This window comes from Lissotriton helveticus, chromosome 12 (assembly GCF_964261635.1).
Source record: "Lissotriton helveticus chromosome 12, aLisHel1.1, whole genome shotgun sequence".
Classification (NCBI taxonomy): domain Eukaryota; kingdom Metazoa; phylum Chordata; class Amphibia; order Caudata; family Salamandridae; genus Lissotriton; species Lissotriton helveticus.
In genome coordinates, this window is record NC_136073.1 from 686199895 (window position 1) to 686221785 (window position 21891).

The following is a 21891-nucleotide window of genomic DNA, read 5'->3' on the forward strand; positions in this document are numbered from 1 at the left end:
AGCTTCTTACAGTGGAAATACAATCGGGTATGCTTGGAATTTGCATATGATGGCTAGGAATCCTTGCCCATTAAGCTCATTCTTTGTAAGTCTTTGCAAGGTCACTTGGCATTTTCCTGAGGGAAAGGGCGGGCTCACGTCACACACAATGACTGACCATAAAGGATCTGTTTTCTACTCTCAGGCGGGGACCTCCTGCTTTATTTGGCAAAGCAGTCATTTGTAAATTGTTGCTTTTATTCAGTCAGCACTGCACTGCAGACTATGATGGCTGCTCATTCTTCCTAAACACACCCATTGCTCAGTTGTCAAATTGAAGCATGGAAATCTATTGAGTATCCTGTACATGAAGAATTTCTTGCCCATGCCACAATATCTTTACTGCTAGTATCATCTACTAATACATATGTGACGTTTCTGCCCCAGACTAAAAGAAAGCTGTAACCACTATCATTGCAGACCTTTCAGCATAATTGTTGTAAAAATAAGCCCCTTAGTGTTGTCAAAACGGCAAAATGTTTTTCAAGATTCTCAGATCTTTATCCCTCAATGCCCACAAATCTTTTTAAAATATATTCAGAATATCCATTGCCGCAGGTAAATAACTTTATTTCTTTTTGCTGCAACTTAAAACCTCCCCATGCCACTCTTTTTGTTATTATTTTTCCTGTGCATGTCTAAAGCTTTTTTTCTTGCTGCAGATCGCGGATTTGGCTAATGAAGACACACCTCAGTTATATGTAGCTTGCGGAAGGGGACCCCGGTCATCTCTGAGAGTCCTGAGACATGGTCTAGAGGTAAGAAACATGCATCACTTTTTAAATGTTTTGGCTCAATCCAGTTAGGCTCTGATCTTACAATCGGCATGCCATTGTTTAATCCATCCAAAAGAGTCACATATTGGCCCAGTTGGAATTCATTCTGTAACAGTGACGTCGATGTATAATTGGAGTGTGTGACACCAGATGTTCTCTCGTAGGAGCACTTCATATTATCTTCTTAAGTGTAGTCTCTTGTCTTTATTCAGGAAGGGCTGCCAAGACTTTTAAGAAAGAGACTGATTATGCAGAATATAGACATAGGCTACAATGGCCCAGTTCTTCATCATGATGTCAAGAGGGTCCGAAAGAAGGATCATGATGTTTAAGCAAGCAGCATAAAGCTTTCTCTCAAACCCTTTTTTATAATGGAGATGAAGGACAGCAGGGCAGTGTAGCCTCATAGGCTGTCATATGGCTAAAAATAGAGACTGCCTTTAAGAACACAAGAGACCACCAGCATCCCATCGTGCTCAGCAAATGTCAGTTGCTTCTGTTCTTTTTCCTGCTCCTGCTGACAGGACCCTGGAGCATTGAGTCCTGCCTTTTTTGCTGTTTTCTCATCAAAATTCTCCAGTGCAAACTGGTGAGAACACCCTTGTTAGACGTTTTTCATCTCGTCCTGCCTTTTTCTAACAGAAAAGTGAAGGGTTTTGTCAAATAAAATGCCTTCATTATTTGCCAAGTGCCAAAAATGTGGGTGGAAGAAGACCAAAACAGAGCCTCACAAAGTCTACATGGACTTTTTGTGACTCACCTTATGTGAGAGAGAATTTGCCTTCATGGGACTGAAAAGAAATGGCAGCTGCTAACCTAGCCTGAAGGTAGGACCTCAGAGCGAGGGGTAAGGTCAGTCTTCCACTGGGGTTCTTTCTTCAACCTCTAGAGGACGTGGGTGGTCTGTAAAGAGGGGTTCTGGGCAAAAATGACATTGGTCCTGACTGAGAAGATTGACGTCAATGCAAAGTACTGCTCAGTATTGTTTGCCGTCAAAAGGTGGATCGATGTCGAGGAAGTGACGTCTATCGTCGCCGAGACAACCCCGTCTACATTAAAAGGCCATATGACTGCATTCGCTGTCTGAGTGCCTCTTCAACTGGAAGGAGTGGGCTGAGGAGTGGAATAGCCTCAAAACGTAGTAGTGAAATGTTGAGTTTCTCGGCGTCAAGGGGACAACAAGAGACAACGAAGAAGAGGAGTAGAATTTAATCATCTCCAGACTCAATATTCAAGTGCGTATTTGCCCTCTCCTATTGAGGTACCATCGCAGTCTCCTCTTGTGTCACCTCCTCCTCTTCCTCCACCACTACCACCTCCGTAATCAACTTCGCCTCTTCAACCTCTACCTCCGCTAATAGCGCCTCCTCCAGTGGCGCCATTTTCACTGAGAGACATTCCAGGTCTGAGGCATGGGTTGTTAAAAAGTGGTTATTCAACATGAGGCACAATCCATTTGACATTTTGAATCATTTCACTTTCGAACGTGCCACCATCTCGCCATCATACACATTATAGTTCTAGGAGCTCATCAACATCTTCACGCCGTTCTTATCAATGACATAGGTCACACCATACAAGATCTCATTGTAGTCGTACAGGTACTTCCTCCACGTCTACAGGAGGATATTCTTCAACACTATTGGTATCTCCACCACCTCGTATCTAACCTGTGGATGACATTACAACCTTCCAAAAGGTCCTGGTTCGAGGAGCGGCCAAACTAAATATACAAACACCTTCCACATCTGTGATATTCGAGAGACAACACCAATGTACAGCTTCAAGACCTCTACTACCACTGGTCCCTGAACTCCTAGGACCTGCCATGGCGCTGTTTTTGACACTGGCCATACTTAAGCCTGCTCCGTCAAGGCTACAAAAGAAATACTGGTCTCCGGATCAAGACCCTCTGTTCCTCCGCTCTGATCCCCCACCAGACCCTGTAGTAATATTAGCTGCTAAATAGTACCACTCCACTTCTCCGTCATCATCTGCTCCTCCGAATAAAAAGTAGAAAACTGAACTCGGCAGGCCACAAAGTCTGCAGCACTACAGCAACATCAATGAAGGTAGCCAGTACAACAGCTCACTTGGGCAGATATAACAGAGCCCTCTGCGACTCCAGCCAGCATTTTACTGAGCATCTTCCAAGAGAAAAGAGAGAAGACTTCATGGAAATAGTCAACGAGGGAGCAATGGTATCTAAGCGGATGATTAGCACAGCAGCAGATTCTCCCCTGCTAGCCGCACATGGATATTGTCACAAAGTGACCTTAAAGGAGGCATGCTTTACTCTGTTAACATCCCTCAAGCCGGAGGCTCAACAGCACATAAAGAACTTGCCATTCTCAGGTTCCACACTCTTTAAAAGTCCTACTGACTATGAAATGGCAAGAATAAAAAGAAATGGAGTCTCTAAAAGCAGTGGGTGTAGAGAGACCAGAAGAACAGAAAAATGTTCAGACCGTACCAACATTTTTATTCACTGAGGGTTTTCAACCCCTTCAGTGGTACCCAGGTAGATCTCCGCTACAACACAAAAGATCATACCAGCAACAGCTAAAACAGAGGACAATATAACCAACAGCCTGCTCAAGTAGGTAAACAATCCATAGCGTCCAAATCACAGGTATATTTCCCCCCTCTTCTGTTACCCACTCCGTTAAGGGGAAGCATTTCTCATTATCTGGCAGAATGGCAAAATATTCACAATGCATACTTTCATATCCTGATTGCCAGAAAGCATGACACGTTTTTAAGGTTTGCTGCAGGGCAATACCATTATACAGTACTTCCATTTGGCCTAAAGTCAGCACCCAGAGCATTCTCCAAGTGCATGGAAGTAGCCCATTTAAGAAAGTCCCAATTCTTCATCTGCCCATACTTGGACTATTGGCCCATGAAGGCCTCATCTTCCTGTGCAGCCCAACTTCATTTCAGCTGGGCCTGCGATCTCCTTCAATGGTTGGGGCGTCTTGTAAACCTTAGCAAGTACATGCCAACTCCGGCTCAGACTTGGCATTACTTGGGAGCTTCAACAACACCATACAGGCAAAAGTGCCTCCTTTCAGAGGAGCGACGCTGAAGGTTTTTCATCCAACAGTGAGAGCAAAATCCTCTCTTCTCAATGGCCTCATGCATCTTCTCTCCCCAAATGCTAGCCTACATATACGGCCTCTCCAAGAATGTTTCGAGGACCATTGGGACCAACTAACTGGCAGCTGGGAGGACAAATCAAGCTACCCATGCACGCAAAATAGTCAATCAAGGCATTTATAGAGTGCACTACTCACCCGTGAGGGTCTCAAGGTGCTAAAGGGAGGGGGGTGGTGCTGTCACTGCTCGAATAGGTCTTGAGGTGTTTCCTGAAGGTGAGGTGGTCCTGGGTTATTCGTAGGTGGGCGGGGAGGGAGTTCCATGCCTTGGCCAGGTAGGAGAACGATCTTCCTCCGGTTTTGGTTCTGCGAATCCGTGGGGCGAGGGCGAGGCTGGCGGAGCGGAGCTGGCGGGTTGGAGTGTAGAAGGTGAGGCGGTTGTTGAGGTATTCGGGCCCATGTCGTGGATCGCTTTGTTTTCGTGGGTGGGGAGCCTGAACGTGATCCTTTTGCTGACGGGGAGCCAGTGCAGGTATCTCAGGTGGGCAGATATGTGGCTGTGGCGAGGGATGTCGAGGATGAGTCGTGCGGAGGCGTTCTGTATGCGCTGAAGTCGTTTCTGAAGTTTGGCTGTGGTTCCTGCGCATAGGGCGTTCCCGTAGTCCAGTCGGCTGGTAACGAGGGTCTGGGTGACCGTCTTTCTGGTTTCGGTGGGGATCCACCGGAAGAATTTTCGGAGCATGCGCACGGTGTTCAAGCATGAGGATGAGATGGCGTTGACTTGTTTGGTCATAGAGAGTGAGGAGTCCAGGATGAATCCTAGGTTGCGTGCGTGGTCCGTGGCTGTCGTTGCGGTGCCCAACGCTGTGGGCCACCAGGAGTCGTCCCAGGCGGATGTAGATTGTCCGAGGATGAGGACCTCCGTCTTGTCTGAGTTCAGTTTCAGACGACTGACCTTCATCCATTCCGCGACGTCTTTCATTCCTTCCTGGAGGTTGGTTTTGGCGGTGGCTGGGTCCTTGGTGAGAGAGAGTATCAGCTGGGTGTCGTCGGCGTAGGAGATGACGTTGAGGTTGTGTTTGCGTGCAATGGCGGCGAGGGGGCTCATGTAGATATTGAAGAGGGTTGAGCTGAGCAAGGAGCCTTGGGGTACGGGAGGTGGCTTTTAGGAAACTGACGAAAACCACAATTGGGTCTTGCACAATGATGCTGTTCAAAATGTCGGGTGCCCCGACCATCGACTTGTTTGCCACTGCAGAGAACAAAAATGCTGCAAAAGTCTACACTTAAGAAGATACATGTTGAAGAAGTGCTCCCGGGGCCCCGCATGTGGGTGGGACTTTTCACTGCTTATGCCTATAATCAAAATAACCCTACAAGAGAACACGAGCCAACAGTAAGAAACTAATCCTTTTATATATATTTTTTTAAGTAAGACCTTCAGGTTTTTTTCACAGGGTTACATTCAGGAAGTGGTTGCCAACATTGAAGTCATGACAAGCATGTTATTATTTTCCAAAGGATTCAATCTAGAGGTGCTTGCCCCAAAGAAGTGATCTGGGATCCTTCAAACCCTATGTTTTTTTAGCTTGGTATAAATAGTGAGCCTGCATATGAGTAAATTTGTGTGTATCATTTCTTACTCTGTGCTGAAAATTTAGTCTACAGTTATAAGCTCAATGTCCTGCTCCTTCATGTAGGAATTTAAAGTTTGTATTTAGAGAAGTTGTCCGACAGATTTAACAGCAGAGAACAGTTCACAGTAACCATACCCTGTATTGATTTTTTAATAATTTTTTTGCTAAAAATAATCAACATGAGTTAGTATTTTTTTTTTTTTTTAACTCTACACAGGGTGTTGTTGTGCTACTTTAAGTTAAAATATATTGTTCTGTACTTGACTATTGGTGATCAGGGCTACAAGGCCCATTGAGGCGGCTCCATTTTGTATCTGGTAGTTGTCTATTTGTAGCCGGCATGACGTTTTGAACCTAGCATGTGATATTGGTAGTTCTCTCTGTTTTATTTGGCAACGTTGCTTCTCTTGACTTGGTTGCTGCCACTGCTTACAGAGCGCCTCCATTTATTTCAGGTGTCTGAAATGGCCGTCTCGGAGCTGCCCGGTAATCCAAATGCTGTTTGGACAGTGAGAAAGCATCTTGAAGGTATGCCATGTTTGCAACAGACATAGAAATGATGTGAGAGTAGCACGAGAGGCACTCCTTTACCCTTGTGACACAGGCTGACTGGAATTTGATGAAGCTTCATGTCTCTTCTCCAGAACTTCAAAATGTGGAGAGTTTGCATTCTGATCCAGTCTTCCCCACCCAGCTGTTCCCAGTGAGAATTGTAGCCTCGATACAGCAGGCTGACCTGCAGAAGTATTACTGCCTTCATGTGTCTTGAGCTTGTTATTGTGGGTAAATCTGTTGTGCTCCTTTCTCTGTGTGTTCCAGGCTGTGATATTGGAACCTTGGAAGTGATCCGTGTCAAGACAATATGTGTAGGGTGATCCTCTTCCTGTCAGCTCCCCCAAAACAGCTGAACTAAAACGAAAGTTCAATATCTATGCTCTGGCCTATCATACTCACAAGGGGGGAAGAGTGTCACTGTGTTGGCCATAATTAAGTAATAAATAATGGCTACAGATCTTTAAATTAAATGATTTTAAACGGAATCCCAGTAATGAGAAGGCGCTTAAGGTTCAGATTGTTATAGGGAGCTAGGCACTGGAGAGTTGATGGTTGCAACCCCGTTCACTGCGGAGTCAAACTGTAGAAAGCTTTCCAATAGCAGCTGAATGCACCTGCACTGCTATATTGACTATGCTCTGCCTTCGTCCTGCTAAGACCACAGAAAAGGGTGTAGCTTCCAATGCAAGTTTCATAAGGATCTAATTTAGGTGGACACTTCTCTTTGAAATTGAGTGAGCCCTTTATCTAGGAAACAAACAACCGCATGGATCACTGTATGTAGAGTGCTTTCAGGTTTTCACTTTTCTCACTTCCCCTGGCCTCCCCAGTCATTCAGTGTAGGCTCCTAGCTTTATTCCCATTAGGATCATGTTCTGTTTTTGTGCCTATTGTTTTACTAGAGACTTGTATCTTTGAAAGGGTAAGCAAGCACACTGAAGTACAAATGACAGCTCAGGCTCTCCAGAACGTAGAATTTCTCACAACCCCAAAATCCCATCCTTAATACATGCTGTTGACCAGAGCAAACTCTGTTGCTGTGATTTGTTAATGAGGAAGATCCTTATTTTGACATAGGTATCTTACCAACGGTAGTGGGTCAACTCAATCTGCTGTAATCTCCCAAGACTCCAGCAGGCCATAACAATTAAACATATTAGGTCTTGGAGGCCGGAAAATTATTTATGTAACACTCCACCCCACAGCTGTTGTAATGGTAACAAGGCAGGTCCCTTTTAATTATGTGTTTGTGTCTAGTTCAAAGTCTAATATTTCCTGTTCCATCGCTGAAGTCCTGCAGTGCAGTAGCTATATTTGACAACCACTGATTTTCCTGCTGTTTTCTAAAAGAGGAATTGTGTTGCTGCTGATGTAATTTAACTTTTCCTCCCTTCATTGCTGTTCATTCTTGTTGCAACGAATTAAAGGAAATGGAACACACTTTGTTTTTCTGTTATCTCTGATAGCACTGGTAGTAGAAAAGCAAAGTATCACACCACAGTTCACCACCTTAGAAGCAGGAATGACATGAGTGGGTCTTGCCATAGTAGCGTGTCTTTGAGAAGCGTGTGCCCTAGTAATGGTAATGGTTGTGTAGGTGCATGTTCAAACATTCAGATATTGTGGTGTTCTGGCATGTGCAAGAATAGACTTTCTATTGCCAACTCCATTCTGTAAAGAGGAATTTTGACGCTCCGCCACATGTTTAGAGATCAACCTTTAACTCTTGTGCCTGGAAATGTTTATTTAATTTGGTAGAGGTGATATTGGTTGGCTCATAAAATGCACCCTACAAACTCAGTGTGCACTATTTATCCTATATTTGGTCTATTATACCTTTTTTGGGGTGTTTTGTATTCACTGTTCTGTGTGACCAAAGAAACGTGAGATTAGGAAACACCATCTTTGTAAAAACCAACCAGCACACTGCATGCAGCAAAATTCAGAGCCTGATCACAAGGAAATGTGCAGGCAGTTTAACTTGTTTCTAAACTGGTGGCGAAGCAGAGGTGTTGATATAAATGATTTCATACATTACTGTCCAGAAGAGCTGAGTACATTAGCTGAATCCCCTCCTTCCATCTAGAGCATCACATGGCAAATACTAACCCTGGCTGGTACGTGGTGATACACACTACCAATACCAAGCCTCTCTTTCTCTTTCACAGGTGTCTGGTGGTGGAGGTGCTGATTCCCCACAGGTGTGTACCCAGTGCTAGGGGTTCCTCTGCCGTTTCAGGTTACACACGAGGGGATCCCTGGCTCCATATCCACCTTAAAGGAGCCACGGAGGAGGGACTCGCCATTCCATTAATTTTTGCTACAGTGCCAGTCTAAAGTGTTGGGGGAGGGCAGGGGCCATATCTGGAAGTGTACATTCTCCCTTCCCTAGGTGCGAGAGGGAATCACAGACTTTTTGTAACCTAACATCCTATTGAAATGTGCAAATTTTCTGACATTGTAGATCCTGTATTTGAAATACCAGTTTGTGTGATCTTTGTATTCCAAGATGGTATGTTATGATCAAGAATTAACTGGTTTATCCCTTTTTGTGTTCTCTTTGATATCCTCCTGTTCATCTTTACTTGTACACCAAAGCAGCTTCCGTAGTTTGCACAGACACAGCCGGTGTCTCGGCTCACTCCACTGTTGATGTATTTTGGTGGAACACTGATAATGTAAGATAGCAAGGAGTTTAAAAAGGGTTTAGGATTATGTAGCAGTGCCTTGCTAATGAAGGCAAATTATCTGCTGGAAATGTCTTGCACTCTCTACCATTAGCTAGCCTTCTCGTATATGCTTCAGGCTTAGTGTCTGAAACAACCAGCCGTCTTTGTTTTTTTCACGTCTGGTCAAACCCTTAGCTAAATTGAATGGATGAATATGTTTGCAAACATGCCAGTGAGAGTTGCCCATGCCTGAATATTCATTCAGTGTGTTTGAATGTGCAGAGACAAGTTTGCATTTGTGAAGGTGCTTATTTTATCATAAAATCCTCTTTGCACCTACTGTTGGTGAATTGGTCTTCAAATAGAAGATGGGTATTTTGACTGTTTGCTGCTTCAGTCTCCTGTTGTATGGTTAGGATTGGGGAGAAGGAAAGGGACTGAATTGATTTGGACTTTTCAAAATGGCATTCGGTAAATCATGCTTCTTCCCACACAAAAATAATGCCTTGTGTTCTATTCCCATGCTTAATTCTTTGGGTTGTAAGCACATGCTTAATTCTTTGGGTTGTAAGCACTGTTTTAGCCGTACACATGAGTGGGCCGGGTGAGGGCGATGTATTCTTGCTTCATTCAGCCTATGAGTGTGGCACACATTGACTAAAAAGAGCTTAATGCATTACTTAGCTTTGAAGGGTTACAGGCAGATGAGGTGATGCTTGATAAGTGTCTAGACCTGTCCTTTGGTCACTTCCCTTCTGTTAAGGGTTCCAGCAGGGATCTTTGCAATTAAGTATACTTGTGGGAAAAAGATTTTTCACAGCTTGATATGGCCCAAAAATTGTATATTTCTTTCCTTGTTTGAGCTGTTCTTTGCCTACCCATTGATGGTACATGTTCGACAGAATACCATTCTTAGTGGAGATTTATGTTGCAATTCATATTTGGGACATATTAACATGGAGCCTTTAAATTGATCTCAATTTTTCCTTCTTTGGCTCTAGTTTGATGCAAAGTTTGTAATCAGTGTGCTGAGCTGCAGTTTTCATTTACTCCTCCAATTGCCATGAATGTTTCCTGAACTGCAACTGTGCTTTGGTAATGATAGGTCAGGCCCAGCTACCAGTATACATTATTGTTTGAGGCATATGAGCTGTAGATTATATACTTTGCATAGATGGCCATTTGATGTTGGGTTCGAATGTTTGCAGTTTGTTTTTGTTCGAAGAAGTCTTTGTAGTCACAAGATAGGTGACTCTTCCATACGATGATAGTGCACATGGACATCAACTCCATCCCCAGATTGTTTTTTTCTGCCATCGGGTTCGGATGTGATTTGCTGCGCTCCGCGTCGGTATCGTCTTCGAACCCCCTTCGACCTGCAGTCCTTCACCACTCGAAGGTATTGTTCTCGATCGCGTTTCTCCTCCTCCAACTTCAAATAATCTTCGACCAAGAGCTTCGGCGCGGGCAGTTGGGCCTACCCGTGCCGATCACGCCGGCCGTCGATGGAACGGACTCTGCTTAAAAAATGCTTTGGTTTTGTGCTAAATTCCCAGACACAGACTTACACGAAGTGTGTAACCTCTGCCTCACCCCCGATCACGAGGAAAAGAACTTTGAGGGCTGTACATCGTTCCGGTCGAAGAAAACTATCCGTGATCGTCGGGCTAGACATCACAAAATGTCCGCCGGCAGCAGCTCGATTCCAGACATCTTCTGAGCAGGTTCTAATGTCCATCCAGAACTCCAACTTGCAGAAGAAGATATCTGTGTCCGAAGCTGACGACTCAGAGGAAGACTAGCAGAACGTCACCCCAGCTCAGCGGATAGTGAGAACTAACACCCAGGCTGCCACCAAACCTAAGGCTCCGGTAACACCTTTGCCCTCGGGCTTAGGTCGACACCATCAACATATTTCAGATGCCCTGCCCTTGAGCCCGCCTATGAAATCAAAATAAAAGCCCACGGGCTCGAGTCGGCCCCATTCCAGCACCGAACATACACCTTCGGCACCGAAGCCTAAAACAAAGCGGGTGCCTCACCCTTCCTTGACGACACCTTCGAAGCTTCGGAGCCGAAACCGGACAAACCGAAAGCCTCGGAGCTGAAGAAAATCTCGGAACCGAAAACTCCCCCACCAAAACCCCTACAAAACCTTCACAGCTTAAACCTGTTAAGGAACACTTTACGCCCAAGCTTCCGGCACCAAAGCAAGACATAACTCTAGAATCTTAGGATCCAAAGCAGAAAACACTGCATATTGTCCCCCAAAACTGGCCACCTTCTCGCCAAACCTTCTAAGAAAAGGAAACTAGACCTCCCAGAGGACTCTTGCATACCTCTCAAATGCAAGGACATGGGTACTAACCCTTCTCCCCCTTATATACCTCCCTCTTCTCCTCCTCCTGATCCTAACTTATTTCTTTCACCAGCAAACTCACCATCACCTACACTCTAACCTGCACCACAGGATGATGATGATGGGGATCCAGTAGGGGATGATGCCACCCATAACATACCACATGACACAGACCCATGGGATGACTATAATCAAGATCCAGATCTACACAATGACCCTGATCTGTATCCCTCCAGGCCATCACCACCTGATAACATTGGTTTTGCACAACTTATTAATAGGGCTGCTCACTACCATGAGGTGGAACTACACACTGATCCCCTAGAAGTGGACCTCTTAGTGGAAACATTCGCACCCTCACATAAATCCACCCACACCCTGCCCATGCTAAAAGGCATGTTAAAACACGTTACTGAAGTATTCAAAAACCCTGTTAAAGCCCGAATACTTACACCAAGGGTGGATAAATATAAGGCAGCTCCCACAGACCCAGTGTATATCAAAAGCCAGGTACCTTTAGACTCTCTTGTTGTGTCTGACGCAAGTAAAAGGGCTAATTCCCAAAATACAGGTGGCGCACCTCCTCCTCACAAGGAGTCAAAGCTTAGAGACGCTTCAGGAAAAAAAATTGCGTCGCAGGCTGCTAACCATTGGCGCATTGCCAATGCTCAAGCTCTTAGTGCGCTACGACAGAGAGCATTATGACGAGCTGGAAAAACTAATGCAGCACTTACCAGAGGAACACAGAAACAAAGCCAATGAACTCATTTAGGAAGGCAAACTTATAACTAACGCCTCCATAAAATGCGCCCTAGATGCGGAATATGTAGCATCTCATGCCAAATAACAGCAGCATATTACTGCGTAGGCACGTTTGGCTTCAAATCTCCAGATTCAAGCAAGAAGTTCAAACCACCATACACAATCAGCCCTTCGATCAAGAGCATCTTTTTGGACCTTCAGTCAATACTTCATTGGAGAAAATGAAGGATACAGAGACTGCTAAGTCCATGTGGGCCTTGCAACTACCTTCCAACAGGGGTTCCTTTTGCCGCTCCTTTTACAGGGGTGGCTCAAAAACAATGTAGTCAGAAAATCCCTCCTCCTCTTTTATAAAAGCTCCAATCAATCTACCTCCTCCAGAGGATATTTTCAGGGAGGATACATAGGGAACAATAATAGGGGAAGAGCCAGAGGTAACACCCGCAATTCCCCTACCACCAGACAGCAACTTCCCCACACTACCCCCAACCATTCCACTCCTGTCGGGGAACGTCTCTTTCAGTTTCTACCTGTCTGGAACTTTATCACAACAGACAAGTGGGTAAGAAAAATGATGCAGTATGGTTATTGCCTAGAACTTGCCTCCACTCCCCCCCAAATATCCCTCCCAGGCAGCGCCCAATGTCCTCGGAGCATCTGACCCTCCTAAAACAAGAGGTTCTCTCCCTGTTACAAAAACATGCAATAGAACCAGTCCCCTTGCCTCATCAGGGCAGAGGAGTTTACTCCCTATATTTCCCAATTCCAAAAAAGGACTGCTCTCTCAAGCCAATACTGGACCTCATGCCACTAAACCTCTATATTCAGTCAGATCACTTCCACCTGGTCACCCTCCAACAGGTGCTCCCATTGCTTCAATAAGGCAACTTTGTTTCCACTCTGGATTTAAAGGACGCCTACTTCCATATTCCCATTCATCCAGTTCACGGAAAATCTCAGGTCCCTGGTGGACGGTCAACACGTTCGGAGTGACACAGCACCCAGAGTCTTCACCAAGTGCCTCGCAGTAGTTGAAGCTCACTTACGAAGACAACACATTCATGTGTTCTCTTATGTGGATGACTGGCTCATAAAAACCAAGTCACGCAGCAGCTGCATTCACCACACCCGCAAAACAATTCAGTTGCTTCACGACTTGGGATTCACCGTGAATTTCACCAAGTCCCACCTCCAACCATCCAATACACGGATGTATCTAGGAGCTACAATAGACCCTTCCAATGCTCTAGCATACCCCTACCCAGTCAGAATACAAAACATACAGGCTCCAATATCACAATTTCATCCTCGACACTCCTTACCAGCTCTAGTGTTCATGCAATTAATCCGGATGATGGCCTCTTGCATTCTAATATTCCCTTATGCAAGACTCCACATGCGTCCTCTACAGAAATGCTTAGCACATCAATGGAACCAGGCTTAAGGTCAGCTAACAGATCTGGTGTTGGTGGACAGCCGCACATATCACTCAGTGCACTGGTAGAACACATAAAACCTTTCCAAAGGGCCTCCGTGCTAACGGACTCATCGCTCGCCGGCTGGGGAGCTCATCTTCAAACCATACCATTCAAGGCATATGGACTACACAACAAAAACAATTCCACATAAACCACCTGGAATTACTGGCAATTTTTCTGGCATTAAAATCCTTTCAACTCGATCTAGTAGGCAAACCGGTCTTGGTCCGCACAGACAACATGACCGCAATGTACTACATACAAAAGCAGGGAGGGACACACTATAGCTTTCACTCTTAGCTCAACGCATATCGAAATGGGCCTTTCCACAAAACATACATCTCCTTGCCGAACACCTCCCAGGAGTACACAATCAAATCGCAAGTCTGTCTGCTCAATCATCAACAGCAGATCCACGAATGGGAACTTCATCCTCTGGTTCATCTTCCATTTTTTCCGGCGTGGGGCTACCCAGAAATAGATCTGTTCGCCACACACCAAAATGCCTAACCTTCACGTCTAGGTATCCACACCCATTGTCCATAGGCAATGCGATCTGGATGAACTGGTCAGGGAGAGAAACATCCATTTCCACGTGGGCATTGCATCGCAATGCCTTTACATCGCGGGTATTACAACGCAAGTCGTTACAACGACTTGCACTAGATGGTGCTCTAACCTAAGGAATAGTATGATTTACCATTCCAACACCTTCCCTACTGTACGTAGACTGGTTTTGGAATAGTAAAGCATACTATTCCCAAGTCCAGCGCCCTCCAGAGCAAGCCCTTGTAAAAACTGCGATGTAATTTACCGCAATCATTTTGATCACATTGTAACGTCACCTATTCGGTCAGGGAAGTTTTCTCACGCTTTTCCGCCTCTCCTACTCATTCCATTAGTGGTTCGGAAGCTCAAACAGTATTCCCTCACACTAATCCTGGTTGCTCCCACATGGGGTAGACAATCCTCTTGGAAATGTCAGTAGTTCCTCATCAAAAACTACACCTCTCACCCAAACTTCTCACTACCATTGAGAGATAAGGTTGAGTTGAGTTGACTGGGATCTGGGTGACTTGTGATCTGGCACCTGCAGTCTTAGTTTGGCTACCTTAACTTGCCCCAGACTGTATGACCTTCATTGAAGAGGCTAGACGTCCTACTACCAAAGCATGCTACGCAGCAAAGTGGAAATGATTTGTAATTTACTGTACAAACAATAAAATTAATCCACTAGATGTTTCCACTCAAAACATTGTTTTCTATCTATTACACCTACAACGCTGTAACCTAGCATATACATCTATAAGACTACCTCTAGTTGCAATAGCAGCTTATCTACAAAACAGACAACACTTGTCTTTGTTTTGAGTACCCGCTATTAAAGCTTTAATGGAAGGACTTAAAAGAATAGTTCCGCCCTCTCCAGTGTGAAAACTTAATATCGTCCTTACAAGGCTCATGTGCCCACCATTTGAACCTCTGCACAAATGTGAACTAAAATTCCTCACTTGGAAAGTGGCCTTCCTTATAGCCGTCGCATCTCTTGAAAGAGTGAGTGTGCTTCAGGCACTAACCATACAAGAACCATTTTTTGCAAATTCATCACAACAAAGTGGTTCTCAGGGCTAATCCAAAATGTTTACATAAAGTTGTTTCTACCTTTCACCTTAACCAGTCTGTTGAACTACCAGTATTTTACGCTCAACCAGACTCAGTGGCAGAAAGGGCTCTTCACATGCTAGATGTTAAAAGGGCACTTCTCTATTACATTGAATGAACTAAATCCTTTCAAAAGACTAAACAACTTTGTTGCTTTCTTCCCACCTCATAAAGGCAATTCCATTTCAAAAGCGGGTATTGCACAGTGTTGTTAAGTGCATCCAAACATGCTACCTTAAAGCCAAGCGTATATTAACCATTTCCCCCTAGAGCTCATTCTACGTGCAAACTAGGGGCTTCTATAGCCTTCTTAGGGAACATTCCAATAGATGACATTTACAAAGCTGCAACTGGGTCTACACGCACACATTTACAAAACACTATTGTGTAGATGTGCAAGCAAAACAACAAGCTAGTGTGGGCCAGGCTGTCTTAAGAACGCTTTTTCAAACCACTGCAACAGATTCAGGCAAGCCACCGCCACAAACAAAACTGCTGTATAGTCTATGCAAAGTGCATAGTCTACAGCTCATATTCCTCGAACGGAAAATGCTACCCACCAGGATGCATCTGTTCTTAGCATGTAGAGCTGTAGATTCATATACACCCATCCGCCTCCCCGGGTACGTTTATCTGTTGCAGTGTTATCTTACTTAGATACATCACACATTGGCATCTCTTTCTATTTCTTACTAACTCCATTATCACCCTTTATGGCAAAAACAATCTGGGGATGGAGTTGATGCCCATGTGCACTATCATGGTAAGGAGGAGTCACCTATCTCGTGACTACAAAGAATTCTTCAAACAAAAACAAACTGCAAACATCCAAGCCCAACGCCAGATGGCGATCTATGCAAAGTATATGAATCTACAGCTCTCAATGGCAAGAACAGATGCATACTGGTAAGTAGCATTTTCCTTTTATACTGTTTCCACGTTTAATGCATCATGTCAGACTTGTCTGATGTCCTAATAATAAAGCCTCTACACTGGCCTTTTCTCCCCATCTCCTCTCCCTTAGACGAGTATGATGCCTATATCATAGTGTCCTTCGTCAATGCCACCCTGGTACTGTCTATTGGGGAAACTGTGGAGGAAGTGACTGACTCTGGTTTCTTGGGCACAACACCCACCTTGTCTTGCTCTTTGCTGGGGGAGGATGCTTTGGTGCAGGTAAGGATCCAGTTACGTATTCCATTTCTTGTGGCTGTTTCAGTGGCTATGCTGCCTCTAATGTAAGTCTCACATTTGTTGTTTAAATGGGACCAACCATATGCAAATTGCTTTTGGCCGCACTGCTAGGGAGCTGTAAATGCTGAATTTCATGCTTTTACATTGTAGAGTGAGGCAAATATGTTATCTTCTAGAGTTGACCTATCTGGCAGTGCAATGAACAAGCCTTTCTTTAGTTTCTACAAGATCTAAAGCTTTGCTCCCAAGATCTTGTGCTACAAAAAGGCAAGCACTTTTATTTACTTAAAGTTTATAGCACTCCTCTAAAATGTGAATGCTTACTTTGTGTCCTTTTCTACAAATCAGTGCATCGAAGCTAAGAATACAGCTAAGTCAATGTCTAAACTTTCAGGTGTACCCAGACGGTATCCGACACATTCGCGCAGACAAGAGAGTAAACGAGTGGAAGACACCTGGCAAGAAGATAATTGTTAAGTGTGCTGTTAACCAGCGCCAAGTGGTGATTGCTCTGACCGGAGGAGAGCTGGTCTATTTCGAGATGGACCCTGTAAGTGCAAAGTAACAAAGAGTTCTGTACAATCCTATTCTCTGTGCTTTTAGTGTGTGTGACTTGTCTGTTACATGCGTTAAGACTATTCTGGTGCTAGAAGATACTATCCACATTCCAGAGTTTTGCAGAAGTTAAATTGTATAGTGAATGGTCCCAGGGTTTATTTACTTTATTTGTTTATAGTAGTAGAAAATAGCATTGCAAGGAGAAATTTAGAATAGCGCACTTTTCAGCTAGCCGGTACATAATTGTAAATTATATGAGTCAGTAATCCTGCTATATGAATGGAAACAGGAAATACAGACATGTTTTCAAGTAGGCATGCTTACTAAAGCACAGAATGTACTGCAAGGTATTTTTGCAATGTTGCGTTAAGTCTTGGGAGGTTTGAATTATGAGTGATTGAGGCTGGAATCTCGTGGTAGTTCCTGGTCGAAGTGTTACATGTCTCGCAATGCAATCCTTTGTGCATTAGGGTGTGAAATTGTATTGACTGAAGGGGTAGTATGTGTAAGTGAGCGAGAATGAGGTCATTGGGCAGGAAGAGGACACAGGCTTGACAGAGTTTGCTGACAATGCATTTTACTTCTCAATGCTACAGGAGTTATATAAGATTTATCTTTTTTAGGTTTGGGAAATGTACTTTGCTTCAAGGAGCCACTGGTTGGGACTCTTGTCTCTTAGTGTGATGTACGAATAGATAAACCTTTCATATGCAACTAGTGCTCTTAGTGAAGTACTGTAATGATGGGATGTCATTAGCAGAGTATGGAATAGATTGCCTGCCGTATTCCAGGATGAGCCAGTGGAAATATGGATAAACTTGACCTGCAATGTGCTTTTCTGGGCTGGTCAGGCACGATGTTCAGCTGTGCAGACCATCCCCTCTTATGTTGCCATTTGGGGTTATGGTTGATATTGACCATCACCATTGATAGTCCTAAATATTTATCCTCTTCTAAGGGTAGGATTCTGGACACTTATTTTCTAGTAAAAATATGTTCATATAAAAAATGTAACGGGACCAGATAGCTTTCATATTCAATAAAATGTCAAAACATCGATGTTTTGCAACAGGACAGATAAGGAGTCGCTTCACTTGGGCATTCATGTGTTTGTGCATGCTTGGTGTCTTGCACATATCAATTCTAATCTATAGCTTGTGGTTGATAATCGTATAGTGTAGCCTTGTAAGATATTTCACTATTCTCTACAAAAGTGCATCGTTTTTGTTAGAGCAGGGCAGTCTCCTAGAACATAGCTATGAAAGCATTAAAAATATTTTGAGTCCTGAGGCCTCGGGTCATTAGGGAGGAAATATTTATGGCTAGATTAAATAATGTAAGATCTGGGTATTTTTTGCTATGTGTGCAGAAATGTAATGCAATGTATTTCCTGGATGCCAGGTAATAATTTCTCTCTTTGCCTCTTGCAGTCAGGACAGTTGAATGAGTATACAGAGCGCAAAGAAATGTCTGCAGATGTAGTATGCATGAGTTTGGCTAACGTCCCACCAGGAGAGCAGCGCTCACGTTTTCTTGCAGTCGGGCTGGTGGATAATACTGTCCGCATCATTTCACTCGATCCATCGGTAAGTAGACTGATATTTTGCCTCTTTTGTTTACTGAAATAAACATCTAGTGGATTTCCTGCTGAGCTGACTGTTCCTGTTTGCAAGTTCCCCATTTTACTTGCTTGCCTGTCTTTTACCAACACGTTCTCTAAGTCCAGATAGGACTTTGTGGGAAAGTGGTTTTCTGTTAAAGTACCCCCCACTTTTTGCCCGGCTATTGATGCAACTTTGACTGATGTGTACTGGGACCCTGCTGCCCAGGTTCCCAGTACTAGTGTTCTTTCCCTAAAGCTGTACCACAATTGGCAACTTCAGGCCCCCCTGTAAGTTCCTAGTAAATGGTACACCTGGTACCTTGGGCATTGGCACTGAAGACCGTCCCCTAGGGACTCCTTGTAAGAAAGTGGCTCTGTATACACTGGACCAAAGTATGGTAGAGTGTGCACAGAGTCCACAGTCCCCAGAGTTATGGCAGCGGCTAAAGTTAGATATAACCTTACTCTCTAGTGGTACCTTGGTCGAGCAGTAAGGCAGTATCGGAGGACAGTGTAAAGCATTTGTTGTACTCAGTCAGCAAATGGTCTCACACATTCAAGAACTGAACTTTAGGCCAATTGTTCGTATAAAAAATAAATCGTTTTATTTTAAAACCAACAATAGGTAACAAAATATACTTTCTCAGAATGAGTTACTTTAGTTAAATACTTCTCAAATAGGCATAGACTTTTGAGTACAATAATTAGTTGTTGCAATAGGCAACACAATTTCAAACCCAATGTGACATTGAGCTCAATGGGAATTTCTAGTTAAATGCAATTCATTACTTTATGGATTACTTTTCTAACCACAGGACTGGATCCTAGATTCAGTCCTGGGACATGTCCTGTAAACAAAGTAAAAGCGTTTTGGTTACAGTAGTGATTTTTAAGGAATATTATTGTATTTTAAAAGTTGACACTTAGAAACTTTTTCACATAGAATCACCAATGTTATCCTATGGGAGGAAATTCACTTAGCAGGTAAGTAATGTTATTGTTACTTTTTCTTTGTGTTGGATCCTGGATTCAGCACTGGTGTATCTCCTGTAAACAATTGAAAGAATGCGTTTAAGTCATACCGGCGATTTTTAAGGAATATTTGTAAGTTTGGAAATTGGACACTTGGAAGATTTTCTGGTGAAAACCAGACAATGGTTTCCTGTGGAGGAAAATTGAGTGAACTTTAAATCACGGTTATAATTACTTCTCCGGTTCAGTGCTGGGCGGAAAGATACAGCACTGGGATCTCTCCTGATTCAGGTGAGTAAATCTGAATTCGTTGTTTGGCTGATTTTTAGTGAATATTATAAAGTTTCAAAATTCCACACTTAAAAGAAATTCTGAGTGAAACCAGTCAATGTTACCCTATGGAAGAAAAGTGAGTTACCGGCTTTTGGGTAAGTACTCGACTGGCAGATTTAAGGTTCTGGGCATTGACTCAGGGGTCTCCCAGGGTCAGGGAGGTACAGTTGTTACACCCTGAGGCACAGGGGCAGCCGGGTGCAGAGTGAGTAGTAGCCCAATGTTATCCTATGGAGGATAGTGGGCCTTCGGTTGGTGGCTGCTAGCAGGCAAGCCACGCGGCTGTGGGAGCTGAGCTCCGGGTCACTTACACAGGGCAAGTGGGGAAGTAGAGTAGGGTAGTTGCTGCACTTCCACCAGCACTCAGGCGGCTGGGTGCTTTTGGGCCTTCAGGCGCCCAATGTTATTCAGTGGGAGACTTGGAAGTTGAACAAAGGCTACACGCTCGGAGATGGAGATTCTTCAGGTGCGACCACCTCTTCGAGAGGTAAGTTGGGATCTTGGTGGATAGGTAGACACCCAGGAGTTGGGCACAGTGGGCCGTGGGGCGCCGGGTGCAGGGGTGTCTTTGGACGTCGGAAAATCTTACCTTCAGATGGTTGCGGTTGAAGTGGTCCCTTGTTGTGATGCCGTAGGCGTCGTCAGGATTGTCGAGGAGGGTCTTTGGGCACTGGATTTCGGGTCACAGTCGCCGGGGGGACGTCCTCAGGGTCTTTGTCCACTCCGGCACGGGCCGGGCTCGGCGGGTGCAGTGTGCGCTGGATTAGCGGTTCCTGGCTGGCACCAGGGGTTGTTGCTGTTTGAGCAGAACCACTGCTCATGGGAGTCCCAGGTTTAGATGAGCAAGGCAGGCAGGTCCTCCGGGGTTTTCGAGGTTGCTGTCCGCAGGAGACGCCGGGGTTGTAGCAGGTACAAAAGGGGGTGGTGATGGACGGATCATCTGAACCAATCAAACACTCACACCCAGTCAACAGATCTGGGTTTAATCCATCACCGTTCTTTAGCCCACTCCGCCACCCCAGTTCAGACATGGCCATATGCAAATCAGTCTGACCCTGTGCCTCATGGGAACAGTCCAGCCCGAACTGCCAAGCCATGCCTTCCCTGGACCGGAATCAAGCTTCCTAGGACCAGTTTCTGGCAATACAGCCGTCTTCAGCCAGGCTTGCTTGAATCCAGTGGCAAAGTGAGCAAGGGACTCAACGTCTGAGCATACCCTGCCAACTTATGGCGACAAAGCGGTACAAAAGGGGGTGGTGATGGACGGAGCATCTGAACCAATCAAACACTCACACCCAGTCAAGAGATCTGGGTTTAATCCATCACCGTTCTTTAGCCCACTCTGCCACCCCAGTTCAGACATGGCCATATGCAAATCAGTCTGCCCTGTGCCTCATGGGAACAGTCCAGCCCGAACTCAATTAAAGCATATCAGCAATTCAGCAAAAAGTGGGGGCATACCATGCAAGAAAGATGGCACTTTCTCACACTCCTCACCAGGGTCATGCTAACTGCCACTGCAGCCTGCATGCCCTGGTGCAGACAAAAACGACAGTCGACATGGCACTCTGCCTATGTGCCATGCCAAGCAGCATTGCCTGAGGTATGGGTAAATCGCCCCTCTATCAGGCCTTATATGCCCTAAGGCAGGGTGCACTATATCTTCGGTGTGGGCACATTTGCATGAGCATATATGTCCACACAATATTTAAGTCTATTCTTAATATTGTAAGTGCCAGGGAAGCCATAGAGGGTACATGGGCTGGAAACTTGACAACTCGAGTTCCCCAGCACCATGATGCCTTCACTGAACCCAGGAGTATTTAGTACCAACCAAATCCTGAGAGTAGCCCCCTGAAAGCCTACTAACCCTGGTGTGGTTCCTGACTGGCTTTAGGCAGAATGTCACCAACAGACATGTTTCGGGCCCCTGGGTTGAGAGCCCCTGCTTTCAGAGGCCAGAAACAAAGCACATCCTGGGCGGAAGTGTCTGGCCTCCTCCCACAGGGTGAGCACAGTGCTCGAGAGGGAAACTTCAAAGGCCTTGCTGCCTTTGTAATGCGACCCCCAGCCTCAGCTGCTAGCAGCAGTTGGCAGTCCCCGGTTCAAACCCCCACTTTTGGCGCGAAAACTGGCAGGAAAACCTAAAGTAGGAGGTGTGCCTCCCCATTGCCAACTCCACTCAGGTGCAGGAGG

At 44.9% G+C, this 21891-nt stretch overlaps 1 protein-coding gene across 5 annotated transcripts in view; it reads left to right on the top strand.

The window, feature by feature from the left end:
- SF3B3 (splicing factor 3b subunit 3) overlaps window positions 1-21891 on the top strand; it is a 126519-nt gene that overhangs the window by 51431 nt on the left and 53197 nt on the right. For all 5 annotated transcript variants that reach the window (XM_078671197.1, XM_078671198.1, XM_078671195.1 and 2 more), the window contains 5 exons: window positions 702-797; window positions 6006-6078; window positions 16060-16211; window positions 16624-16779; window positions 18218-18373. In XM_078671197.1, the coding sequence (XP_078527323.1) occupies window positions 702-797; window positions 6006-6078; window positions 16060-16211; window positions 16624-16779; window positions 18218-18373 (633 nt within the window). The remainder of the gene's footprint in view (window positions 1-701; window positions 798-6005; window positions 6079-16059; window positions 16212-16623; window positions 16780-18217; window positions 18374-21891) is intronic.